A 26755-nucleotide genomic window follows, 5' to 3' on the forward strand; every position below is an offset into this window, starting at 1 on the left:
AGTTGCAGATTGGCAGGAATTCTGCAGAGACCAATGCTAATAAAACAGAAGCATGTATTTTGGAACTGAGAATGATTTTAATCTTGCATTAGGGAAGTCATTCTATCAGGCTGATTTAATATCATAGTGCTTAGATTTTCTAAGCACCGATCCACCTATGTATTGTTAGAAATCCTGCATAGAGCATACAGACATGTACATTAAGGGAACACCTCTTATTAAATCCATCAAATAGAAAGAAGAGAAAAAGTATGACATTATCATAGACTTTTACAACACTCTGGAGGCTATTTAGTCCTGGGGCAGGATCTTCTTTCATCCTCTGGTGGTCTTCCATGGGTGGAACTTTCCCCTCCCTGAAGGCTGGGAGAGGTTTCAAGAAGGGGAAATAATTAGATAAGTTGGCACACTTGCACCTATTCTCACCTTCACCACCCCCCCCAACCCGCACTTCCCCTTTTGCAGCAGACGAATTATGCTCTGGGCAAGAAGGTCCATTGGGGCTTTTCTTTAATCAGCCTGTTTGGACAGGTTCTAACAGAACTCCTGCAACATGACTTTCTTGACCCATCATCGATTAAGACCCGTAAATAGTCAATTAACAGCTGCTTCAGGACCCCAACTCAATAACTTCCTCTTATCTGTCTTCTCGACAAGAGAGAAAAGTGGTTGGTTGTATAACCAGTGGGACCTGACCAACCTGGAGCACGTGGATGGTGGCAGGGCAAGGGGCCACCTGCCGTTCTCTCCAATCCCACTCTCACTATGACTCCCAACCCACAAGAAACAAAAGGGCTGCCATCTCACTGCTGGATTCCCTGAGGAGTAGGTCTCAGCTGGTGATCCTCAGGATCCTGAAGCTGCCAGCCCTGTGATTGGCCAGCAGCTTTTGGGGAGCATAGACTCCACTGTCAAAACCTCTGATTGGCTAAAGTTCCCCTGTCAGCTTTAAGAAGCTGATTGCCCCCCAGTCTTATAAATATTCTCAGTGGCAGAGGTAACAAGTTAATTGATACCGGACATACCAACACTGACTCAAAAATGGAAAATCATGGCCCATACTCTTTTGTTCTCTCACTTTTGAAGCCTAAGTAAAAGCCAAGGCCTGTTTTGCAGGATATAGCCAGATAGCCAGGAGAGATACCAAGGAAAATAAGGAAATACATGACTAGTCAACAAAAGTCTATAGTTTCTGGGGAGATATGAAAATGATTAGAGGCACAGCCATGGGGAAAAGAGGTCAGAGTGACAGTTGGTTTAAAAAATAGAGATGAGTTTCTGGACCTGTTGTGTCGCCATAGTCTTACCAGACCATAGGCGCTGCTCTCTCATGAGAGAGGGAAGTGACTGGTGGTGATTTAACCGGAGGGCCACCAAACCTCAGGTGAGGGGGGAAGTTGGGAAGGAGAGCCCTTCATGGTAACCTCAAACCAGTGATGGGAATTGAACCCATGCTGTTGGTATCACACTGCTCTGTAAACCAACAATCCAGCCAACTGAGCTAAACCAATTCCCCTGGACCTGTACTTAACAACTGGAAGAGCTTATCAAAGACCTCTCCCAGGTGAATCCCATGGCACTGCTGTGTGCTCCGAGTAGAGGAGTCTGCCACACTGGGATTGAAAGCTAATTCAGAACTCCCATCCCGCAATGATTCCTTCAAACAGGAAGCAAATTGTTTGACCCTAAGGGTATAATTTTTCTCTTGATCCCGCATGCTAAGTAACAAAGCAGAGATTATGTCATCTCTGAGGCATGTTTTTCTTTCATGGAATCCCTACAGTGTGGAAACAGGCCATTTGGCCCAACAAGCCCACACTGACCCTCTGAAGAGTAACCCTCCCAGACACATTCCCTATTACTCTATATTTCCCCATGACTAATGCACCTAACCTACACATCTCTGAACCTTGGGCACTTTAGCATGGCCAATTCACCTAACCTGCACACGTTTGGATTGTGGGAGGAAACACACACACACACATACGGGGAGAATATGCAAATTCCACACAGACAGTTGCCTGAGGCTGATAAAGAACCCAGGTCCCTGGCACTTCGAGGCAGCAGTGTTAACCACTGAGCCACCATGCCGCACATATATCTAAAGTATTCTCTATTTTTCTTGTTTGAACGGTACAAAGCTGCTTGAGGCCATCCTCTCCTTAGTTGTAACAACTAATAAGTTGAAAATGATGAAATGACAACACAAAAGGGAAATATTAATGCAGTGTATTAACACAATGGCCACATTGTAATTAGATCAGCATTCCCAGCTGAGAGTTATGAATTCACTCCACAGACAGTCAATTTACCCGAATACAAATTGTTAAAAAATATTATCCTTCTTGCATGCTTTCTATGTAAAGTACCACTCACTTCATAAGAAAGTAATTTGTTTTGTTAAAATTGTGTTTCTTTCCTGGTGCCTGTAAACTATCGATGCCCCTGAGCTCCCTCTTCAACGGATAAAGTGGTTACTAAGGCAACGGTTTGACTCCTGTGTTGGGGACAGTTGCTTGATGTTCGCCTAATCCTGCTGAAGATTTGACCTCTGAGGGTTTGAAGGTCATGGATGAAGTTTATTAGAAGAAGTAAAATGTTACTTGAAACATTCTTTGTACTAGTGCCATTAGACCAGCTATGCTAGTAGGAAAGAAATAAAAACCAATTGGATGGAAAGGTGATCATGGGTGATGTATTGAAGATAACGCAAATGATTTTTCTTTTCCTGATTATAAAAATTCTGATTATAAAAGAGCTAGGGCAATGGATATTTGATCCCTCTCTGAGCTTTCCTTCATAGTCTGCGACAATATGAGGTTTGATTATGTTCAAAGAAGATTTGGGGCCGCAATGTGGGAACAGCAGACTCCTCTCTGTGAGCAACAAGTGGGCAGTCAGTTTGTAGAACGAGGCCTTGTCCAGAGAGCTGCAGTCTGACGCGCGCTTGGTGTAGGGGCTGAGAGCAAGAGTCAGTTGTTCCTACCCAGCGATGGGGAAAAACACAGCTACATCTCTTTCACTTCTTAAGATGGCTGCCGTGGAGGTGTGCAATGTGACCCTTAAATGCTGAGAGTTCAGGAAGAAGAATGAAACAGCAATTTTGTTGCTGAGGGAATTTTTATTCAAATTCTGAAGCCGACGGAAAGCAGTGAAAGAGATGAAAGGGAATTATGGAAATGTTATGTGTTTTGAGATAATGTAGCAGCTTTACATTAGTTTTTATTTATTTTTTAATTTGATTTATCAATGGAATTGTTTGAGTTAAATATCTATTCCCTCAGAAGGACTAATTTATTGAGGGAACACGCAAAAAAAATTGATTCTTGAAGGTCTAGGCGAAAAGGTCAAAGGTCGTTAGTGAGAGTAGATGTTGCAGCTAAAAGCCTTGAAGAGGCCTTTTTACTCTCTCTGTGTTTCCCCTATTTCTCTTCTCCCCATGTCATTGTGTTCCGCATCAAACCCCCTACATCCCTCAGAGCTACGAGAAGGTTGGTGTGTTTTTCTTTTTTACTTTTTTTAACCCACATTACATATGAATAATCTTTTTATTAAAAAAAACTAAACCCCACAGCACAGTTCAGATAATTTGCACTTGTCTGTGGGTCCCCGTTTTTGCATCCCAAAAGTTTTTCCCCACTTGTTTTGATAATGTGCTGTGCCTTGTGGTGATGATACCTTGGCGCTTGTACACTGTTGCCTGGTGCATGATGGGAGAATGTTACAACATGCTGCATGCTGCTATGTCACGCTAAAACCTGCTTTGACAAGACAGTGTTCCTGCTGCATTTCAATGAGGTTTCAAGGTGTTTAGGTGTTCTTGGAGCCTGCCAGGCATCTATTTGTATTGTATACGTTTCTACACTAAATAATAACTACCTGATGAGACAACTTTGTGTGTGGGGAGGTACAAGGAGGACATGGTAGATTTTGGAAAGTGTTCCTGGGTAGGTTTTGTGACATGCATTGTGGGATCGAAGTTTGCTTAGTATGAAAAAGTGGTGTCAGTGACAGCCTTTAAAAGAGGCTTTGTTGTCTTCCAAGTTTCCCTGACAAAGGAGTCAGTAAGTAATTGCTTTGTGACTAATGCATGTTGATGTTATTTTAGAATTCTCCCTGAAATTTGAAAATTGATTGGGGAATAAGGGTGAACAGTAAGCAAAGCTGAGACTTGTGAATGCAATCTTCGGCATGTGATCAAAAGAGGCATCAGAATATATAGGGCCAGGAAACTTCATTATAGTCCATCCCAGAGTTCCCATTGTCTATTTTCTCTCATATTCTCATTCTCCATCAAAGTTTTCTCCAGATTCATTGCTTTTGCATCAGTAAACTAATTACTCTGAACACCTTCTTGGGCAGATCATCACACTATCCATTCCCACCTTGTGTGTCAAGTGATTATATCTCAGCTGCTTTTTCACTCTCTCTTCCAAAATTGAGGCCATGTTTCCCCACAGTATCAGTCTTACATTTATCTGGTGTATATTTTTAAAGATCTTGAGCTCTTCAATAAGCATACCTGTGAGTATTCTCTTTTCCAGCGTTAAACATTCCCGTAAACTTAACATAAATTAAGGCCAGGCTGTTCAGTAGAGATGTTAGGAAGCACTTCTATTCACAATGGATGTCAGATGTTTGGAACTGTCTTCCACAAACTGCATTTGGTGCTGACTCAGTTGTTAACTTTAAATCTGATAAATTTGTGTGAACCAAAGATATTAAGAGATACGGAGTTTGGCTTCAGAACAGCAATGATCTCTTTGAATAGTGAAACAGGCTTGAGGGCCTGCTCCAGTTCTTATGTTCCTAGTTTTTTGCAGGCACTTTCACATATCTCAGATATCTGAAACGAGTTCAGTTGCTCCAGGCTTTCTCGCCACATGCTGAGCTGAATTATGCACAATACTCTGTGTGGGCCATGGCCCAAACTCTTGAGATTAGTTCTATATCTTCTTGCTGTACATGATCTCATTTGTATCCCTGCATTGCAATGGCAGCTTCAGCAATCTGAACAACAGATCATCATTTTATAGTCATAGAGTCATGCAGCATTGAAACAGATCCTTTGGTCCAACGCTTCCATGCTGGCCAGGTTTCCCATACTTAACTAGTCACTTGCCTGCGTTTGGCCCATATCCCTCTAAACATTTCCTATTCATGTCTTTTAAATGTTCTAACTATATGTGCATTTACCATTTCCTCAGGCAGCACATTCCACGTTCAAACCATCCTCCAGGTGAAAAAGTTTCCCCCTGAGATCCCTTACTTCTCTCATTTTAAAAATATGCCCTCTCGTTTTGAACTCCCCCATCCGAGGGAAAAGACCCCTGCTATTCACCTTATCTGTACTCTTCCAGATTTTATAAACCTCTGTAAGGTCACTCCTCCACCTCCTATGTACAGTGAAAAAAAGGTCCCAGCCTATCCAGCCTCTCCTCATAACTCAAACCTTCCATTCCTGGCAACATTCTGAACCCTCTCCAGCTTAATAATGTCCTTCCTATAACAGGGCCACCAGAGCTAGACACAGCATTCCAGAAGAGGCCTTACCAATATCTTGCACAACCTCAACATAAGGCCCAAACACCTGTACTCAAAGGTCTGAGCAATGAAGGCAAGCATGTTAAATGCCTTCTTAACCATCCTGTCTACCTGTGACACAACTTTCAAAGAACTATGTACCTGAATCCCTCAGTCTCTCTGTTCGACAACATGACCCAGGGCCTTACCATTAACTGCATAAGCGCTGTTCTTGTTCCCTTTACCAAAATGTTGATCTTTATTTCATCGTAAATAGACAGGGACTTTATAGATTCCTCACCCTCTGAGTGAGCATACTCACCCATACTCATTCCTCATTTTGCTTTGATAACCTGTTGGAGGAGTATCTGGAAATCATGTTAGCTGCACAGACCTTTCTGTCTGTGTCACCATCTCCGAATGTCAGGCGGAGCAGCACGTTGTTGAATAGTGTAGACAAGTTTTTAAACTTCAAATTCAGCCGATGCGGCATGTTTACTTGTACATTGTTGCTTCTTGCGTGCCACATTGTGAATGATTGACCAGCTCATGGAAACCGCTGTTAATTTCAGGGCCTATCCTTCCCTCTGTGGCAAGTCCATAATTATGGAAGGGGCCAACTCAAGAGTGGTGTTAATATTGAATAGTACTTGTTATTTCCACTGGGGAATGGTGTGCAGATTAAGGAAGGGGAAGGTCAGAAAAATGTAGTCTTGTCGTGATTTCTTACATCTTGTGAAAAGTTTAGTCAGTTAAGTTGGAAAATGCCATAAAAAGGATTGCCCAATACAGAACATGCTTGCACCCTTGACCCAGAAGAAGAAGGAACCTCAAAGAGTGCTTGATGTTTACTTGGTCTGTGCTGAAATCACGTGAAGCTCTCAACAAAACTGAGGTTTTCTATTTCTGGGAGGGAAAGGGAAGCAAAGGATCAAATGGATTTAAAAGCGGTCGTTGAGGAAATGTTAGACAGGCCAAATAAGAATATGGTTACAGAGAAATCAAACAGCCAGCTGACTGGTGAATATTGCTGAAGTGTATGATTTTGTTGAGTGAATCTAGATGGTTTAGATGGTCAAAGTTAAAAATCACACATGACCAGGTTATAGTCCAACAGGTTTATTTGGAAGCACTAGCTTTCAGGTACATGATGAAGGAGCAGAACTCCAAAAGCTAGTGCTTCCAAATAAACCTGTTGGACTATAACCTGGTGTTGTGTGATTTTTTAACTTTGTCCACCCCAATCCAACACTGGCACCTCCACATCAAATCTAGATGGTGTCAGCAGCCCATAGAAATATAATGAACACATGTCAAGCCAATCTCTGTGTTCATGTAAGGTCCACACACTTTTCAAAAGATACCTATTAATAAGAAATGGGCTGATTTTTCTCTCTGCCCCTAATCCAAGGCACTTAAGTCAATGAGCTCAAGCTTTGGCCCTGCTCCAGCTGAGGTGGATGAGCACAGATTACTGTTTGAAACTGGGAGTTCTGCTGTGTGCAGTTTTGGAAAGGCATTGTCTTTCCCAGCTGAGTCATTAGGATTTCAGTTCCACCTCTTTCGATTCCCTGTTTTCCATTCTCACACAAGAGGACCGCAAGCTGCCAGCTCTGAGGAGTTCCAACAATTGCTATCTGGAGTCAAACCTCTTGAAGATGTATGAACACTATCAGATGTGACTGACCTGTCCCTTCTCAATGGTGAAAGGAAGGTAGGAAGACCAACCCATGACTAAAGAACATTTGACCAGCTCCCCACAGCTTCAACAGTGAAGCCAGTGCACATTGCAGGATACTCGTCAAATGCACTCTGTGGCAAAGTGATACTGAAAAAAAAGTGAGCAATCAACCTTGCCTCATCTTCCTCTTGCTTGCTCAAATAAGCACACGTATAGCCCACCAGATGTTTTGTCGACCTGTCTGCAGTGTTGTGAATTACAACACTGACATTTGGATTGAATATCAAATAGCGAGGGAAAGCAGGATTTGGGACTTAAAATCTCAGCAGGGATGCACCCGAATCAGTGAATTGATTTCGAGCTGAGAGCAGAAGCACTGAGTAGAAAGAGAATCTGCCAGTCATTTAAAATATTCTGAGTTGTTATTACTGCTCTTGCTGCAGTCCCTGCTCAGTCCTGTAATTCATTACACAGGCTAGAAAAAGAAAGAGCTCCCTGATGGTTTCTGACAACAGTTTGCTCAATAAAGCATGGCTAGTTGCCTTTATGTTGCATTTAGACAGTAATTAAGACTAGATATAGGTAACAGGTTTGAATTTGACCTTTTTTTTGCTTAATTTAACAAGGATCTACTGACTGCAATCTTAATGTTTGTAGATCCTTAATTCAGATCTTTTATTTGAGGAAATTTGAAGTCATGAAGAAGAAAATGTTCCAATTCCGAGAAGGAAGTAATGTTGAAAGAAAACGATTTACTTATTAACGTACACTCCATTTCTCTTAAAGGGAAAACCACTTCATTAGTAAACTATACATTTCAGCATACAAGCTCAAGGATCATCCCTGGTTCAATGGAGAGTGCAGGAGGGCATGCCAGGAGCAGCACCAAACATATCTAATAATAAGGGGTCAACCTGGTGAACCTACAAAACAGCTTGAATGACAAACAGCATAAACAGCGAGTGATTGATAAATAGATAGATTTAAGTGACCCCACAGTCGATGGATCAGAACCAATCTTTGCAGTCCTGCCACATCCAGTCATGAACAGTGGTGGACAGTGAATCAACTCACTAGAGGAGGATGCTTCACAAATGTCCCCATCCTCAATGATGAGGAAACCCATCATAGCAGTGCAAAAAAAATAAGGCTGAAGCATTCGCAATGATCTTCAGCTAGAAGTGCCAACTCAGCCTCCTCCCGTGGTCCCTAGTATCACAGATGCCAGTGTTCAGCCAATTTGATTTGGACCATGTGTTATCGAGAAACAGTTGGAGGTTCTGAATACTGCAAAGTCGATGGACCCTAATGCCATTCCAGCAATAGTACTGAAGACATGCTTCAGCCAAGCTGCTCCAGTATAGCTACTAACACTAGAATCTGCCCGACAATGTGGGAAATTGCCCAGGTATGCACTGTACACAAAAAGCAGGGCCAATCCAACCTGGCCAATTACCGCCAATCAGTCTACTCTCGATCACTGGTAAATAGTGTTAACAAGCAGCACCTGCTCGCTGTTGGATTCAGCCAAGGATGCTCAGCTCCTGACCTCATTACCAGCTTGGTTCAAGTGGGGACAAAATAGCTGACTTCCAGAGGTGAGGTGAAAGTGAGAACCCTTGACATCAAGGCTGCATTTGATTAAGTGTGGCATCAAGGAGCCCTGGCAAAACTGTAATCTTTGGGAATCAAGGGCAAACTCTCCACAGGTTGGAGTAATATCTGGGACATAAGAAGATGGTCATGGTTGTTGGAGGTCAGTCGGGTCAGCTCCAGGACATCTCTGCAGGAGTTCCTTAAGGTAATGTCCTCGGACCAACCATCTTCAGCTGCTTCATCAATGACTTTCCCTCCATCAAAAAATCGGTAGTGGGAATGTTCACTGATGATTGCACAATGTTCAGCTCCATTTGCAGCTCTTCAGATACTGAAGCAGTCCATGTTCAAGTGCAGCATGATCTAGATGATATCCAGGCTTGGGCTGACAAATGGCAAGTAACATTTGCACCATCCAAATGCCTGGCAATGATCATTATTGGAAATAATCTCCAGCCACCATACCTTAACATTCAATGGCGTTACCATCCCTGATTTCCTCACTATCGAATCCTGCGGATTAGCATTAACCACAATCTCAACTGGACTTAACACACAATTAAAGTAGTTTCAAGAGCAGGTCTGAAGCTAGGAAAGCTGTGGCAAGTAATTTATCTGGTGACTCCCTGAAGCCTGTCCACCATCTGCAAGGCACAAGTCAGGAGTGTATGGAAGCTTGACACCATCCAGGACAAAGCAACCCTTTTGATTAGCACCACATCCACAAGCATCCACTCTCTCCACCACTGATTCTCAGCAGTGTGTACTATCTACAAGATGCACAGCAGATATTCACCAAAGATCCTCAGACAGCACCTTCCAATCCCTCAACCTCTTCCACCTAGAAGGACAAGGGCAGCAGATACATGGGAACTCCACCACCTGCAAGTTCCCCTCCAATCCACTCACTATCCTGACTTGGAAATATATCATCATTCCTGTAGTGTTGCTGAGTCAATATCCCGAAATTCCCTCCCAAAAGGCATTGTGGGTGTACCTACAGCACGTGTACTGCAGCAGTTCAAGGAGGCAGCTCACCACCACCTTCTCAAGAGCAACTAGGCACAGAAAAAAAATGGAGGCCAGCCAGTGACGGTAAAACTGCGCAAGAGAATATAAAAAAGTACGGAGCTCAAAAATATCTTTTTGTTGTGATGATGCAATATTTCCAAGTCAGGATGGTGAGTGGGTTGAAGGGGAACTTGCAGGTGGTGGTGTTCCCATGTATCTGCTGCCCTTGTCCTTCTAGATGGAAGAGGTTGGGGGCTTGGAAAGTGCTGTCTGAGGATCTTTGGTGAATATCTGCTGTGCATCTTGTAGATAGTGCGCACTGCTGCTACTGAGGCTGCGGGTTATTAACAAAGATCATAACTATGATGCCCAGAACCTCCCTAGAGTGTAAAAGCAACATAATAAAAACCAATTAGTTTCAGCCTCAATCCCTGGTCTGCACAAATATAAGTTGAGGCATCAGCAGAAAATAAATGATTTCAAGTTTCTACTCCTGCTTACTACGCTGAATCCCAATAATATTGGGCTTCACTGTCTAGGCTGCCGTTGTCTCATTGGGACTCACTCTGGAGGTCTATGTAACTGTGAAAATTAACCAATTGGATAAATTACTCAGAACCTTTTTCTACCTGTGGAACCCAGAATGAGCCGTAGCAGAGCCTGCTGAAGAGAAGAGAGGATAAAAAGCAAGAATATCCAATCTTATTTACTACTTGTCCAAGTGACATGCAGTGACAGTAAATCAACGCTGCACCAGCCTTTATTATTATATTGACATGCTGTCCAATTGGTATGTCAGACACCACTTTAGTGCTTGCACAGTCTAATTTAAGTCACGGTGCACTAAGCACTCTGACAGAACACTGGTACTCTATAGAACGAACAGGGCAGTATTCTGAATCAGCAGCTTTCAACTTGTGTTGCATTTTGACAAGTTGGCCTTTTAAGACTGCCAAGCAGTTCATTGTGGTCTATATGCTGTTTCTGAGTAAATCAAAACAGAGTCACAGGTTAGATGTTTACCTTACCACTGAAGCATTAAACTAGCATTGCAAATTAGCTCCTGATTTCATTTTCATTGGAACTAGGAATCGGGTATATTCTTGAAAAGGCTTTACACCAGGCTGGTGAATGAAGTATCTCTGCTGTAGACTGTGACAGCATGGGAGGAAGCACTTAAACGCATTACATTTATGGCACCGCTCTGACAAAACTCTCCATTTAATATTATTCCCCTGTTCCATCCTCACTCCTTTGTAAATTGATATTTTTCAGATACTTTGCTTTTAAAAGCTATTCAGGATTCTACTTCTGTAAGAACATATCACATTCTAATTAGCTCCAGTAAAAGAAAGCACTAACTTTATTGGATCATCTGAAATTTATGTCCCTTATTGTCAGCTCACCAGTTAGTGGAAATAGGTTTTTAGTATTTGCCTTATCAACATCTTTTCAACATTTTGAACACTTCTGTCAGAACTTGTGTTTAACTTCTCTGTCCTGGCGAATCTCTATTCATAGTTTCTCTACTTTTTAACTACTAAAAATCATTAGTTCTTGTATTGTTAAAGTTTACGTAATCTGTGTTTTCTCCATTGTAAGGGTGTCTTTCCTCAATGTTGAAAAATGTGGCTGATGTAGATCTGTACTCTGTATGTAGTTTACTACAGACTATTTAGTTAAGTTCACCAACCTTGAAAAAGGGCGCTTACAATACCTCTGTAATCTGTCAATATTTCTAGTTTACCAGGAATCCTATTCTATCTGCTGGGTAATTAATTAGTCACACAGAAATGGAATGTAATACATTGTTCTCATTCATGACAGTCATTCATTAATCCTGGATGGAGAATGTGCATGGTGGTCATATAAGGGCTGAAACCTCATGTAAAATGGATCATTGGAACTAGGTAGAACGATAGTGCCTGACACCTGAATTCTGTACCCCAGCGATAACCAGTGTCTCACAAGAAGCTGGGAAAGTCGTGCAGTCAGGTTCACAGCCTGGTTTAATCTCCAATCAGCCGGGTGCTGCATCAAGCATCCGGGTCCTGGAAGAATCTTACATGATGGAAACTTGAGATGATTGACTTATGGCTATGGCTACTGCTTAATGCTGTTAACTGAACTAATGCTGATTGCAGAAGCTTAACTGCAGCATATGCAAAGATATTGCTGTTGTGTTGAATCTTGTTCCTTGAGTATAAGCTGGATCATACTGGAGTAAATCCTCACAATCTTTGGTTCGTGAAGACCAGCCTCAATAAGGTGATTGAAATGCTGACATCAGACTGCTGATTCTACGCAGACTGGTAATGGTTTACAAGTTCAGTTTTGCATTTCTGCTCCAAAGTCTTCTTTAAAGTCAGCTTCTCAGACACCATGTTACTCACAAGTCAGCAGGAAGATGCTGTACTTGATTCTCCAGGTGATTCTCGAATCAGCCAAGCTTCCAATGCAGTAAAATGTATTGAAAGCCTGGAATTCAGTCGAAGCAAAAATTGAATATCTCATTGCAGTAAATTGTGATGACAGTGAATAGCACAATGGTTCAGTGGTTAGCATTGCTGCCTCCCAGCGCTAGGGACTCAGGTTCAATTCCAACCTCGGGTGACTGTCTGTGTGGAGTTTGTACATTCTCCCTGTGTCTATGCAGGTTTCCTCCGGCTGCTCCGGTTTCCTGCCACAATCGAAAGATGTGCAGGTTAGGTGGATTGGCCATGCTAAATTGCCCATAGTGTCCAGGGATGTGCAAGGTAGCCATGGGAAATGCAGGGTTATAGGGTTGGTCTGGGTAGAATGCTCTTTGCAGGCTCAGTGTGGACTCAATCGCCCAATGGTCTGTTTCCACACTGTAGGGATTCTATCTGTAGAGTCAGCTGAATGCATACACTGATGGCAAGCTCAGTTTAGGGGAGTATGTCCAATCTGCCTTCTCCATTTCCTCTCTCTAATTGCATGACTCCATTGTTTGAGAGTAGGGGGAAGAGGTGCAGGACCTGATCCTAGATCCACACTTGAGAATGAGGCTTTCCATCAAGTGTGTTCACTTTTCTCTGTAAGGAAGTACTTCATCAGCTTACTAAGGCTAGGTTCACTGACTCAATGATGGGGAGAATTGAATTAATTTGAAAGATGTGCATCTAGTTTCCAGCTCACTGTTGCATTATTATAATTGTACAGTTAGATTAAGAAGTAGGTGAATGTGCCCCCCACTCGCACAGTCACACACCTCCAATGCCATTTTCCACATCTTTAGTGAAAGCTGAGGCCTCCAAGATATTTCTTGCATCTGATCACAATTTGTTCAGCGTGATTGGTCAAGTCTTGATGATGCTTTAATGGTATCATATTAAATTTAGCCATGGCTCATAGGAGAGACAATAATTTGCATCATTAAAAATACCATAAAGCAATACACAATTAAATTCAAAGATTAAGATGCTATCTGCAAAAATGAATTAATGGTCTTGCCAAAATGAGGACAGGCCGGAGAATTGACCTTGGCTGCATTGTGTCGTTTGTCTGAATATTCTTCATTTGGCAGGGAAATACACAGATGGCCCTTTAGTACATCAATTAGACGCATTTGTTTTCTTAAAAAATAGCAGTGGCTGCATAATCTGATTGACTGGTGGCAGCCTGTCATGGGTGAAGAAGACTGATTTGAGGAAACATGTTACAGCTTTAAAGAGCAATAAATCTGTTGCCTGGGCAACAATTGGTCATGCCTTTCCAGAGGATACATCATAATTTGGCTTCACTCTGAACCATGGAGGAATCTGGAACCTAGATATAACTGTGCAGAGTTAGAGGCAGGAGATGCTCCTCCAGTGATTGCCTGGCAAACATGGGATCCTTGCTAGCACCCTTACACCTTTTTTTTTAACTTAGGTGACCAAACACACCCAGAGTGAAACTTAGAAACTCAGATGGGAGGCAAAGCAGATTAGAGCAGGATTGCTTAATAATGTCCTTTTGGCCTGTGGTAATTGGACAGGCCCAGTGGTTGACCTTAGTTGCATGGAGGGAAAGAAAGGAACAGTAAGGTCACAGTGTGAGTGCATGAAGAAAAAGACCATCCCACAATCTATCAATGCTAGTTGCAGGAGTGAGTTGTGATGCTGTCAGTTCTGATTGCATTGAAGTTGGTGGCCATCTTTAATATTGTTATATTCAGAAGCCAGTTTATATCCTAGATCTCATTCCAGACTTGCATATGGTTAGAACATCAGAGAAGAGTCTTATGATTGTGAGGTATGATTGGAATTGGAGTCAAGTCTTGTGCATGTGTTATAAATGGGACTTCTGTTTGCAATTCAACTATTCAGTGTGTGAAAGTCATTCCTTGTGGAGTTAATAACAGTTCAAATGTCTGACTGTGCCAAAGGACTCTGTATCAGGTGGTTATCATTATACATTAGAACACAGTTTGTGCAGTGGAAATACTGGACTGTCTGGTATGTTGAATTCTTCCTATGTTTGCTTGTCTTTGCTCTTGCGATCCTGCACTGCTTTTCTCTGTCTTCCATTTGATTAGATTACACCTCTTAAAGTCCACGGCCCATTTCAAATCAGTTAGCGATCACACCAGAAAGGATATGGCGGCTGGACATATTTATTTTAGTTAACCTTTAATAATGAGGCTTTATGGGTAAATGTATCGGCTAGCCTTAACTAACATCTTCCACATCTATTCCCCCAGCTGATGATATGGGCTGTCCAATTCAACCAGTAATCCAGTGCAATTTTGGAAATTGCCAACAGCTATGGATTGAAGTCAGCATTCAATGTAGATCTTCAATTATTTTCAGAGCAGCTGTGGTCTCCTTGTGCTGTGTGGTTCAGCTTTATGACAGATTCTGCATTTGAGGCCACTTTGAATGTGGATTTTAGGAGGTTGCCCCCCCCATATTAAAGGAGTCTTTGTTAAATGTTTGATAAACTGGCTCAATTTTCTAATTTACATTCTCCCTTTTAGCATCTGTAATCTGGGCCAGTTGAGTTTTACACGTATATTTAAAAATCAGAGCCCCCTTCTCAGTGGGTTGGTGTAATCTAATTGTCGTTATGAACTGGAAGATGCAAATTATTGTGGCTTTTCGACATTTTGGCACAGATTATGGCTCTTGCCAAAATGGCAGATAATCTGTGCCTTCTTGCTCATTGGTGCTTTGGTGTCTGACACAGTAAAGCTTGCCTTGTGGAGGTTATTTGGTGATGAAGATCTTCCCACCCCCTCTCCCCTCCCCACCACCACACACCCCTCCCTGAATGTACTCACTGTCACATTCTTCTGTGAATCAGGGCTCGGAATCCTGCAAACTGTGTTGCCATGGAATATTCTAGAACATTCTATTCCCTTCCCTTCCCAAATTCAAACAAGATTAAAAGAACTCTCTATTCTTTTGATGGATGAACACTTGCAAAACACAACTAAAATTGAAGCCAGCTTCTTTTATTCCCCAGTGTCTTGAGTTTGGCCTTCAAGTTTCTGATCTAATCACAAAACTCTTCCTTTGAGTCTTGTCATTATTGTTTCTGTAACTTGAATGGTAACTTGGTTGGTATATGTTTTAAATACAAGTCTTAAGAAAAGCCATTTGTCGTGACATACAACATTACATTAGTAATGAGGGCCGGCTAATTACATTATGATCATAACTCTATTCACAATGAGAATCAACTTGGCATGTCTCTTGGCTTATGCCCGAAACATCGATTCTCCTGCTCCTTGGATGCTGCCTGACCTGCTGCGCTTTTCCAGCAACACATTTTTCAGCTCCATAACAGCACAGACTTGATGGGCCAAAAGGCCTCTTCTCCACTATAAGATTCTATGAACAAAGTCTGTTTCCTAGACAGGAAAGGTCACTTACACTCATCTGTCCAAAGCTTCTGAAAAAACACTCAACGTACTACACATTACTTTATTGGGCAGTGATTTTTAGACAATTATGGCAGCCGTTTGTCATGTAGTATATTCCAGAAGTTACTGTGCTCCAAATGTGTTGGTATTGGTCAAGGGAGGACGATGGGGAGAACTCACTCCCTTCTTGAATATAGTGTAATGAGATCTTTACATATCCATCCAAACAGGTAGATGAGACCCCCAGCTTACCACTGAAATTCAGTAACCGCACATGAAGCAATGCCTCACTACCACACTGAAATGTGAACCTAGGTTACTTCCTCAAGTGTTGTTTGAATGAGCAAGGGTAAGAGTAGCATCAGCTTAGTGGCTGGGCTTTAATTATATGATCAGACATAGCTGACTGGGAACAGTGTTGAAGGTTGTAGTATAGATACACACTAAAATGATGAAACATCCATTGATCAGGATCTCCTGTGTTTAGCCTTGCCATCCCTGATCAATGAAATATTGAAGTCTTGCAAAATAAGAAGAAAGTTCTTTATCTTAATTTTTTAGGAATGGGCTGTCTTATGTTATTGCAGCTGATATCTAAAGAAGAGCCAGGTAAGGCACAGTGGCTTAGTGGTTAGCACTGCTAGCTCACAGCACCAGGGAACCGGGTTTGATTGCACCTTTGGGCGACTGTCTGTGTGGAGTTTGCACATTCTCCACTTGCCTGTGTGGTTTCCACCAGGTTACCTCCCACAGTCTAACGATGTGCAGGTGATGGGGATTGGCCACACTAAAGTGCCCATGGTGTTCAGGGATGTACAGGCTAGTTGGATTAGCCATGAGAAATGCAGGGGTAGGGAAGAGGTGGGTCTGGGTAGGATGCTCTTTGGAGGGTTTGTGTTACTTGATAGGCCGAATGGCTTGCTTCCATACTGTAGGGATTCTATGATTCTATAGTGGATGCATTGGTTGTAATCTTTTACAATTGTCTAGATTCTGTAAAGGATCCAGCAGATTGCAAAACTACAAATGTAACATGATCATCAAGAAGGAAGTGAGAAAGGAAACTGTAGGCTAGTTAGTCGAACATCTTTCATTGGGTAAATACTAGAACCCTTACAAAAGCGGCATTAACAGGTCATTTATAAAATCATTGTGCAATCAGGCTGAGTCAGTGTACTTTCTCAGAAGACATCAGGAGTTGTCAAACTGTAACCAATGGAGTGTTACAGGGATCTTTGCCGGCCCCTCAATTATTAACAATCTGCATCAGTGTCTTGATTGAAGCCACCAGCTGAATTATAGCCAAATGTATTCAGAAAACAAAGATAGGTAGATAAACAAGTTATCAGAATACAGTGCCAAGGGGTGTGAGCAAAGAATTGGCAGATGGCATGTGATGTGGGAAAGTGTGGGTGTACACACTTCTGGGAAGAATGGGAAAACAGCCTGTTATGTAAATGCACAGAGACTGCAGAATGCCGCAATTTGGAGGGACCCGATGTCCTTTTGCATGAATCACAAAAAGTTAGCATGCAGATCCAGCAAGTGATTAGGATGGCAAACAGAAGGTTGGGACTTTATTGCAAGCGGGTTTGGGTATGAAAGTTGAGATGTCTTGCTGCAACTGTACAGGACATTGGTGAAACTGCACATAGACTACATGTATAATTCTGAACTGCTCATTTAAGGAGCTGTTTAAGAAGGGGTTGTCTTATAAAAAAAGATGTTGAGCAGGCTGGGCCTGTATTCATTAGATATATAAAAATGAGAGGTAATCTTATTAATACATTAAAGATTCTGAGGGGGCTTGACAAAGCAGATGTTGGGTGAATATATCCTTTTGTGAGGGAGTTTCTGACTAGGTGATGCAGTTTAAAAATAAAGCCAATCTTATTTAGGGCAGAGATTAGGGGAGTTATTGATCTGAAGTTGCTAGTTTTTGGAATTTTCTTCCAGGGAGAGCAGTGGACATTGAGTATATTCACAGCTGAGTTAGGCAGAATATTGACCCACAAGGAAATCAAGGATTATGGGTCAAACAGGAAACCAGAGTTAAGGTCATGATCAGATCAGCTATGATCTTATTTAGTGACAGAGCAGGTTTGAGGAGTTACTCCTCCTTATGATCCATTGAGGAGTGCTTTGCACAAGCATTACTCCTATCCTGGTATTGGACAACAATCCCTCACAAACAAAGAGCCAAGGGAAATATTCTCTGTCACTGCCATAGCCTCATTAAAATGCACTGCTCATTTGTAGAAATTTATTGTTAAATTGCCTGGATTTGGCTGGTTAACATTCTACAAATATGCTACTTCTCCTGCCCCTCTACAGAAGTAGCCCTTTTAAGGGTAGTTGAGTTTCTGCTATGTTTTGCAAGTGTCTTTTTTTCAGCTCCTTCACCCCTCTTCTACCCTTACTGTCATCCTTTACGCTATTTTCAATCTTCGGGCTCTTAGTTGTTTCCCTCAAGCCTTGATCCACACATCCCTGTAGTCTCAATCACAAACAGATTGATGGTGCTTCTCTTTAATTTATTGCCAGTTCTGTAAACCCCTCTCCTCTCCCATCTCAATCACCATGGTAACTCTATGTATGCATCTCATATTCGACCTCTGCGTCTCTTTTGCAAACTGTATCTTGTACGTGTATGTTCCTGGAGCCTCTCCCATCCGGTGCTTGCTGGTGGTAATAGTCCAATATGAAAGATGCGAGGATCATGTGGCTTTGTTGTATCGCATCCACTGTAGGACCGTCTGCTTACCACACTGTCCACCGCTGATGAACCAACCACTTTCTGATGTCCATGTTGTATCTGCAAGAGGATGAATAGGGTAGAGTGGGAGAGGGGGTCATGCCATCAGATCAATTCAGAAAATCCCACCCAACTCAATGCTTGTAACTCTTCAGTACGCTTCAGTCTGAAAGGTCTTGTGTCATAAGAACCTAATTCATTTTTGTTTGTTATGTCACACAATACAAGTCATATTCAGAGAAATTAGGTTGATGCTCCTTTCCATTAGGATAGATAAAAGGAGCAAAATCATTTTGAGAATCTGAAATTGGCAGCTTTGATCAATTGAGGGCTTAGTCACCCATTCTGCATATTCTGGTATGGTCCAGTGACCATTTCCTTGGGAAAACAATAATCCAGAATTAATTTTCTGAGATCTGAAGTTTATTTTCAAAAATTTTCTTGTTTATTGCCTTTTATCTTCTCAAATAATGAAATATAATCTAAAAGTGCTAAAAGTTAGATCATTGGAGAGCTCTGATTTCTCTGTGAAGAATCCTACTTTAATCTTTTCTTTGCCATATACATTCTGTGGTTAAAAAAGCGAGACCATTTCCCATGAGCCTAATGGTGTCAGCCCAATACCCACTTCTGAAAATCATTTGCAAGTGACTTAGAGAGGTCTTCCTCACAGAAATGCAACTTATAACAGGTGCCAAGCCACTTGTGACATGTCTTCTCTTCAACTCTGGTGCTTGCTAAGCCTGGGTTCGAACTGACTCTGGAAACTTGACCAATCTGGCCATCAAGTGAAGGCAAGAGAATGTGGACAAGCGAAGGTTCATCGCAGGTGGATGATTGTAGTTTTTCAGAAATAAAAATCCATTACAAATGGCACATTGGCAGACCAATCTGCTGCTCTTTCAGTAAGCCCAAACCCCTTTTACTTGGAGCCCCGGGCAGCCATTTTATTATCAATGCCACAGTAAAAATCTAACATTGGAAGACTGAAAGCAACCCCTCTACCAATCTCTTAGCGTTTTGCAGATAATTGTTGTGCTTGGAGTTAACAGAGTTTGGGGGAAAGGGTGAGAAATTGGTAGAATTTTGGAAACTGTTGTAGATGGAACATGGACAACCAAAGTATGTTGTATTGGTGGCACTTTATGGGTGAATATTTAGGAACTGGTGATAAGTGGCATGCCATTATGATTTAAGTGTGCAAAAAAAACCTGAGAGTAATTTACGCGAAAGTGTGGGACTCTCCAGGTTTATGAGTCTGTGCGTTTCTTAAAGTGGGCCTGTACTTGTGGATTGGGGATGTGAGTGTGGCACAGGCTTAATAATGGTGCATATAGTACCTGTGCCTGAACAGTTAGCCCCTGCCCCCTCTCGTCCCCTTCTCCCTCCCTCTGTCTCTCTTTCTCTCTCTTTGTCTCTCTCTCTATATATATCTCTCTCTCTCTTTCTCTCTCTCTCTCTCTATATATATCTCTGGCTGTCACTACTGGCAAGTCCTTTTGTACCATCCCTTGCCTATGTGTCTGCATGAAAAACCCCAGTGTCCCTTTAACCCCCCACTCTTTCCTCCCCCCATATGTTGTCCATGCCGCAACTCTTGTCTTGTCCCACGTGCATCCATGTTCGACTGTGTAAGGTCTTGAGGCTGCATCCACTTCCAAGCAAAGGAGATGCACTACCTGTTGGTGTAGTCAACGTTTCTTTTAGAGTTTTTAATTTTTTAAAAATTTTGTTATTATTTTTATTTGGTTTTCTTTTCTTTATCTGCCAGGACTGCTGCGATGTGACAATGTGAGCCACATTCTGTCACATCGGCTGGAAGTAACGCAGCATTGAAGTGGGTCCCTCCCCAATCCATCTGGGCATGCTAGCAATCCTCCAGTTATATATTCCTATGTGCATATATATATATTTATATATCTCTCTACCTTCTGCATGGTGTCTGTGAACTGATAGATGCATCTATTTGATGGATCCTTGTAATATCTTGAAAAGGCTTTGTACAGTTGATATACCTGCACCACAAAAATTTCATTAGTGTTTCTCATCTTTATTGTTCCGGCCACCTCCAACACATCACAGCTGCTGAACCAGTGGAAGCACTTCAGCTGCAGTCCGTTCCCCATTCAATGGATTTGGCGCCCAGTAGTTTCATTTTCCAATCAACAGTGATGCTGAACTGGGTTGGATAAGGCCAACATCTCAGTCATCGACACTTGGCTGTTGCTTTAAGCAGTAAACAGAACTTCTGGTGGTTTGGGGAGGGAGATGGGAGTTTGTGCAAACTATCAGCTTTTCAGCAAAATGGAAGAGGGAGAGGGAAGTGTTCCATTGACAACATCAGTAAGGCTCATAAAGAGCTTTCTTTATATTTAAAACAAAATCAGCTCTGCGTATCCCTTGTTGGGTGCATTGAATAAAAATGAAATCAGGCAGCCAAAACCATTGACTTGAGTCTCTCCAAACCTGCCATTCACTCTGGCAGGCACAAACATTTCAAAACATATCTTTAGCATGACTAAATGTATCTGATGAATAAATGGAGACTTTTTAAAAAATGAGCTTGTGTCTAAATTGCATAAAAACCCTTAAAGGTCATGTAAAGATGATCCCATCCAGCAGGGATGCAGCAAGTACGTGGATCCCACAGTATATTTGTACCAGTTGATCCAATATCCTGAATAAGAAGAAAATCTTTTATTTGAACCGCCATTGTGAATTTACAATCTTCCAGTTGTCTGCTCGGTTGTCAATGGTGAGGCCAACCTATCGGTCCATTTTTGATGATGTCATTCAAAGCTGTAAAGGTCTGGGCTCCCACAAGGGCAGATTTTTGGAGCCACTGAGCTATCCCTGGAGGTGGAGCTTCTTTATTTAATTCGTTCATGGCAATCGCCATTCTCACTTTGGAGGATTATTGAGCAGGACCACTAAGAGTAGATCACCAAATCTGCTAAGAGTAGATCACCACATAATTAATAAAGAATCAGTGACGCTGAAAGACATTGCCCTGTTAGCCAGGCTGTTCAGATGATGTCATCCAAAACTGCCCAAGTCCAGGAGCTAGATGTATTTGAAGCTGATGTGAGACTATTATATAAAGGAAAGACCATCAAAATTGGAGCAAATTTATGCAGAGTTAATTTGGTGAACAGGCTACACTACATGCCTTTGAGGGATGATGTGGAGCAGTGATTTGATTCGCAAAAAGAATGATCCTATTTTTCCCACATTGCCTTACACAAAAAAGGGATAAGTGGAGTTTTTAACATTGCCTTTTCCCAATTGTGAAGAATGTCTTCCTTTATCGGCATATACAGCAAAAAATGCAGGTGCAAACATAGATTTAACATCTACCTGATCAATTGTTTTAGTTACTTTAGAAAATCTCCTGAACAAATTATTTGAAGGGCAAAGCATTTCCTCCTGTTGTAGAATGCTGCCAATGGGCCCCAGTCAAAACATACCCATGGAAACAAAGTAACTGGTGATGTCACATTACTGAGAGCTCAGCATATGCCTGTATTTCTGAAATTCACAACTTGCTTTCTCCCCACCTCCATCCTTGCCCCGCCATCTTACCAACATGCATTTAAGATGAGAAACTAACTAATAAATTTTTGTGCCTCTCAATGTGCTGTGATGGGTCTCAGACTGGTCACTCAAGACTTGTGCTACGAATGTGCTTTCTGTGGACTCATTTTGTTACTGTGCTGAACCTTTCAAATGCTGCCAACACTTATTTTCTTGCTTGTTGTTACCTTTCTGTGTCCCGCCTTCAGTTCGGCGTGTTCCACCTAGGTTCTCCATCAGCCCTCCAATCACCCAAGAGATTGTGCCCGGTGGGAGTGTGAACATTACCTGTGTTGCCGTGGGCTCCCCAATGCCCTATGTGAAGTGGATGTTGGGAACTGAAGATTTGACACCAGAGGATGACATGCCCGTTGGCCGCAATGTTCTGGAGCTGAACAGTATCCGGGAGTCTGCTAACTACACATGTGTGGCAATGTCCAGTCTCGGGGTGATTGAAACTGTCTCGCAGATTATTGTGAAAGGTAATCAAAATGGATGTCAAATGACTCACATGTTCCAAAGCACTTTATAACCATTTAAGTACTCTTGAAACATAGGTATTATTGTAACGTAAGAAACTCAGTAGCCAATTTATGTCCAGCAGGTTATCGAAGAATGTAACATGATAGTTATTGATGTTGAATGAGGGATAAAGATTGACCAGGGATAACTCACATTGTCTTTGAAATAATGCTTTGGGATAATTTAGATCCACTTGAGAGTGCAGATGGGGGTCTCTGTTTAATGTCTTATCCAATTCCAACTGTTCAGCACTCGTACTGCATGAGAGCGTCAGTTGAAATCATAAGCTAAACTCTTTGACAGAGACTTGAATCCACATCTTTTGACATATTGGTGAGCTACCCACTGAGAACCTTGGGCAGCATGGTGGCTCAGTGGTTAGCACTGCTGCCTCGCAGCTTCAGAGACCAGGATTCGATTCCACCCTCGGGTGACTGACTGTGTGGAGTTTGCACGTTCTCCCCGTGTCTGCGTGGGTTTCCTCCAGGTGCTCTGGTTTCCTCCCACAGTCCAAAGACGTACAGACTCAGCAGATTGGTCATGCTGCAATCGCCCCATGGTGCCCAAGGGTGTGCAGGCTAGGTGAGTTAGCCATGGAAAATGTAGGGTTACAGGGAAAAGGGTAACGGGGGTGGGTCTGGGTATGATCCTCTTTGGAGGGTTGTTGTGAATGTGATGGGCCAAATGGCTTGCTTCCACACTGTGGGATTTCTATGATTCTAACCACAGTGGTATCTATCCTACCAACAGACAAAAAAAAAACCCTTTCTCAAATACCATGAGATTGAAGATGATGCAAATGAGATTAGTTTTATATTGTGGGTAGATTAGGGTCAGAACATGAATTACCTTGGTTTGAAACCTTTTCATGTATGTTTTAACCATGTCTGACTATTAATATTCCCAGCACTTCCAAAACCTCCAGGAACTCCGATAGTTGTTGAGACCACTGCCACCAGTGTGACTTTAACATGGGATTCCGGTAACCCTGATCACATCAACTACTACATCATTGAGTACAGGCCGAAGAACACGGATGTTCTCTATCAGACCATAGATGGCATTCAAACCCTTCGTTACAGCATCGGTGGATTGAGCCCGTATTCTGACTATGAGTTCAGGATCTCAGCTGTCAATTCCATCGGGCAGGGTCCTCCCAGTGAGACAGTGGAGACGAGGACTGGTGAGCAGGTGCCCTCCAGCTCTCCTCGGAATGTCCAGGCACGGATGCTGAGTGCGACCACAATGCTGATTCAGTGGGAGGAGCCTGAAGAGCCCAATGGTCAAATCCGTGGTTACCGGGTCTATTACACAATGGAACCACAGCAGCCCGTGAGCAACTGGCAGAAGCACAATCTGGATGACAGCCTCCTAACCACCGTTGCCAACTTGATACCACAGACCACATACAGTGTCAAGGTCTTGGCTTTCACCTCTGTTGGGGATGGGCCGCTGTCACCTGAGATTCAGGTCAAAACCCAGCAGGGAGGTAAGTGTATTTGGCAGATTAGTTGCTTGCCATCTTCCTCCTAAGACTGATGGTACATGAAAGGGAAGATTCCAGGTTTGAGACTTCCTTTTACTAATTCTCACATCAATACCTCTTTTAAAATGAATCTTTTCTCCTTCCTGACAGTAATCATTGGCTTTTTTTCAATCATCAGCTGACAATTGAACTGGGTAAATTTGTTGAATTTAATAAGAGATTGAGGCCCAAATAAAGGGTTTTGAGAAAGAGTTAGCTGAAACTTGGAGCCCTAGAGTACACATTGATTGATTTGGTTGGATCATTGCACTGTGTGGAGATAATTATTTCAGGAAGAAAATTTCAGTCAAATAATAATCTCTCCCCCATGCTCCATGTAAACATAATGGTATTAATAATGAGTGTATCAGTTTCTCCAGGTCATTTCAACCTGAAATGTTTCACAAAATTATTCTTCTTATTTCTCCTCCTTGTCTCCGAGAAGCAGTACTTCCATGTTAGCAACATCACCTGACCCAGCATATCCCTGGTTTTACTCATGGGCAGATTTCCCGTGCAGAGTTTATAATCATTCTTAAAAACAAAACCCGAAAGAATTGCAGATGCTGGAAATCAAAAACAAGAACAGAAATTGCTAGAAAACTCAGCAGGTCTCACAGCATCTGTAGAGACAAATTAGAGTTAATGTTTTGGTTCCAGCCATCCTCCTTCAGAATATTCTTAATGAAAGTTAACTCTGCTTTCTCTCCATAGATGCTGCCAGCCCTCATAGAATCATAGAGGTGTAGAGCAAGGAAACAGACCCTTGGGTCCAACTCATCCATACCAACCAGATATCCTAAATTAATCAAGTCCCGTTTGCCAGCACTTGGACCATATGCCTCTAAAGCCTTCTTATTCATATACCCATCCAGATGCCTTTAAAGTGTTGTAATGGTACCAGCCTTCATCACTTCCTCTGGCAGCTCATTCCATACACAGAGCATCCTCTGTGTGAAGAAGCTGCCCCTTAGGTCCCTTTTTATATCTTTCCCCTCTCACCTTAAACCAATGCCCTCTATTTCTGGACTCCCCCACCCCAGGGAAAAGTCCTTGTCGATTCATCCTATCCATGCCCCTCATGATTTTATAAACCCCTATACGGTCACTCCTCAGCCTCCAATCCTCCAGGGAAAACAGCCCCACCCTATTCAGCATCTCCCTATAGCTCAAACCCTCCAACCCTGGCAACATTCTAAACCCTTTCAAGTTTACAGCATCCTTCCTATAGGAAGGAGGCCAGAATTGCACACAGTATTCCAGTAGTGGCCTAACTAATGTCCTGTACAGCTGCAACATAACCTTGCAGTTCCTACATGGTGTACTAATAACGGCAAGTATACCAAATACCTTCTTCACCATACTATCCACCTACGACTCTCCCTGTATTCCATGTGATCTAACCTTGTTCACCAATTTATCATTAGGAACCTTGTCGAATGCCTTCTGCTGAGCGTTTCCAGCAATTTCAGTTTTGCTGTAGCCTCTCTTGTTCAAAATAAGTAAAAATGACAACTCCTCTTTTGAATTCCATGCTGGGATTTGGTACTCGCTTGCATTATTTGCCTATTCCCAGCAATCAAGAGAAGGTGGTGGTGTTCCTTCTAAGACTAAATGCCTTGTCAGGCTACATCAGAGTGTGATTAGAACTTAATCACACTGGTGTAGGACTGGAATCGCATCAAGAACTGACAGGTAAATACCTTTTGTTTTGACTTGATTGTTGGAAGACCCAGCCCCTTGAACTCGTCACTGTGACTCAGTACTGGAGGAGGAGCTGCTCCGAATCATTGATTGTTCCTTCATTGTCCTAGCTCATATACCAAGCATGGAAAACGCCCAGTGACAGGCTCAAACCAGGAGGCTGGAATAGCAGCTTGTTCTGAATCTCCCTGGAATATTTGTGGGATTTCTTGACAGGCTGTACTCTTCAGCAGAACGCCCTGGCAGTACTCACTATATAAAACAGAGATTGAAGATTTGTACTCCATGCATCTTCCTGTATTATGTGGATCTATAGTATGCATGTGTCATTTCAGACTTCTGCCCCTCAGATCCAATTTCTCTACATTGTGCACACTACCAACCTCGACTTGTAACTGGGAGAGAAATACAAAGTGATTGGCCAATGGACAAAACCAATTCCCCAGCTCGTTTGTATCTCAGAAAGCCTTTTGGATGATTAGGTTACTTACAGTGTGGAAACAGGCCATTCGGCCCAACAAGTCCACAACGACCCGCCGAAGAGCAACCCACCCACACCCATTCCCCTACACCTAACACTGCAGGCAATTTAGCATGGCCAATTCACCTAACCTGCACATCTTTGTGACTGTGGGAGGAAACCCACACAGACACGGGGAGAATGTGCAAACTCCACACAGCCAGTTGCCCGAAGCAGGAATTGAATCCAGGGCTCTGACACTGTGAGGCAGCAATGCTAACCACTGTGCTACCATGTCATCCTAAATGTGAGGGTAATTGCAAACCCCTGAGTTTCAAATATGATTTGAGACCCAACATCATGTGAAAAGGTGATTTTCGCCAATTGCTCTCACTTCAGACCAGACAATGCTCAAGCTTCTTTGTTTGAATGTTTATTCATGCACTCCTGGAAGGTCTACCCATCAAGGATGGTGTGCAACACAAACATTACTATAAAAGACAATGGATGTATTACATTTCTGCTGGTAACATGTT

The 26755-nt window shown here is 42.4% G+C and overlaps 1 protein-coding gene across 19 annotated transcripts in view; it reads left to right on the plus strand.

The window, feature by feature from the left end:
- LOC122565203 (receptor-type tyrosine-protein phosphatase S-like) overlaps positions 1–26755 on the plus strand; it is a 479330-nt gene that overhangs the window by 288786 nt on the left and 163789 nt on the right. For 18 of the 19 annotated variants that reach the window (XM_087976126.1, XM_087976133.1, XM_087976129.1 and 15 more), the window contains 2 exons: positions 22218–22490; positions 23438–24019. In XM_087976126.1, the coding sequence (XP_087832252.1) occupies positions 22218–22490; positions 23438–24019 (855 nt within the window). Of the gene's footprint in view, positions 1–10094; positions 12124–22217; positions 22491–23437; positions 24020–26755 lie in introns of those variants that run through there. The other variant, XM_087976139.1, reaches the window with a different exon arrangement.

The sequence above is a fragment of the Chiloscyllium plagiosum genome, unplaced genomic scaffold (assembly GCF_037043375.1).
Source record: "Chiloscyllium plagiosum isolate Xiang-an unplaced genomic scaffold, Cpla_swu_hap1 HiC_scaffold_28, whole genome shotgun sequence".
NCBI lineage: Eukaryota > Metazoa > Chordata > Chondrichthyes > Orectolobiformes > Hemiscylliidae > Chiloscyllium > Chiloscyllium plagiosum.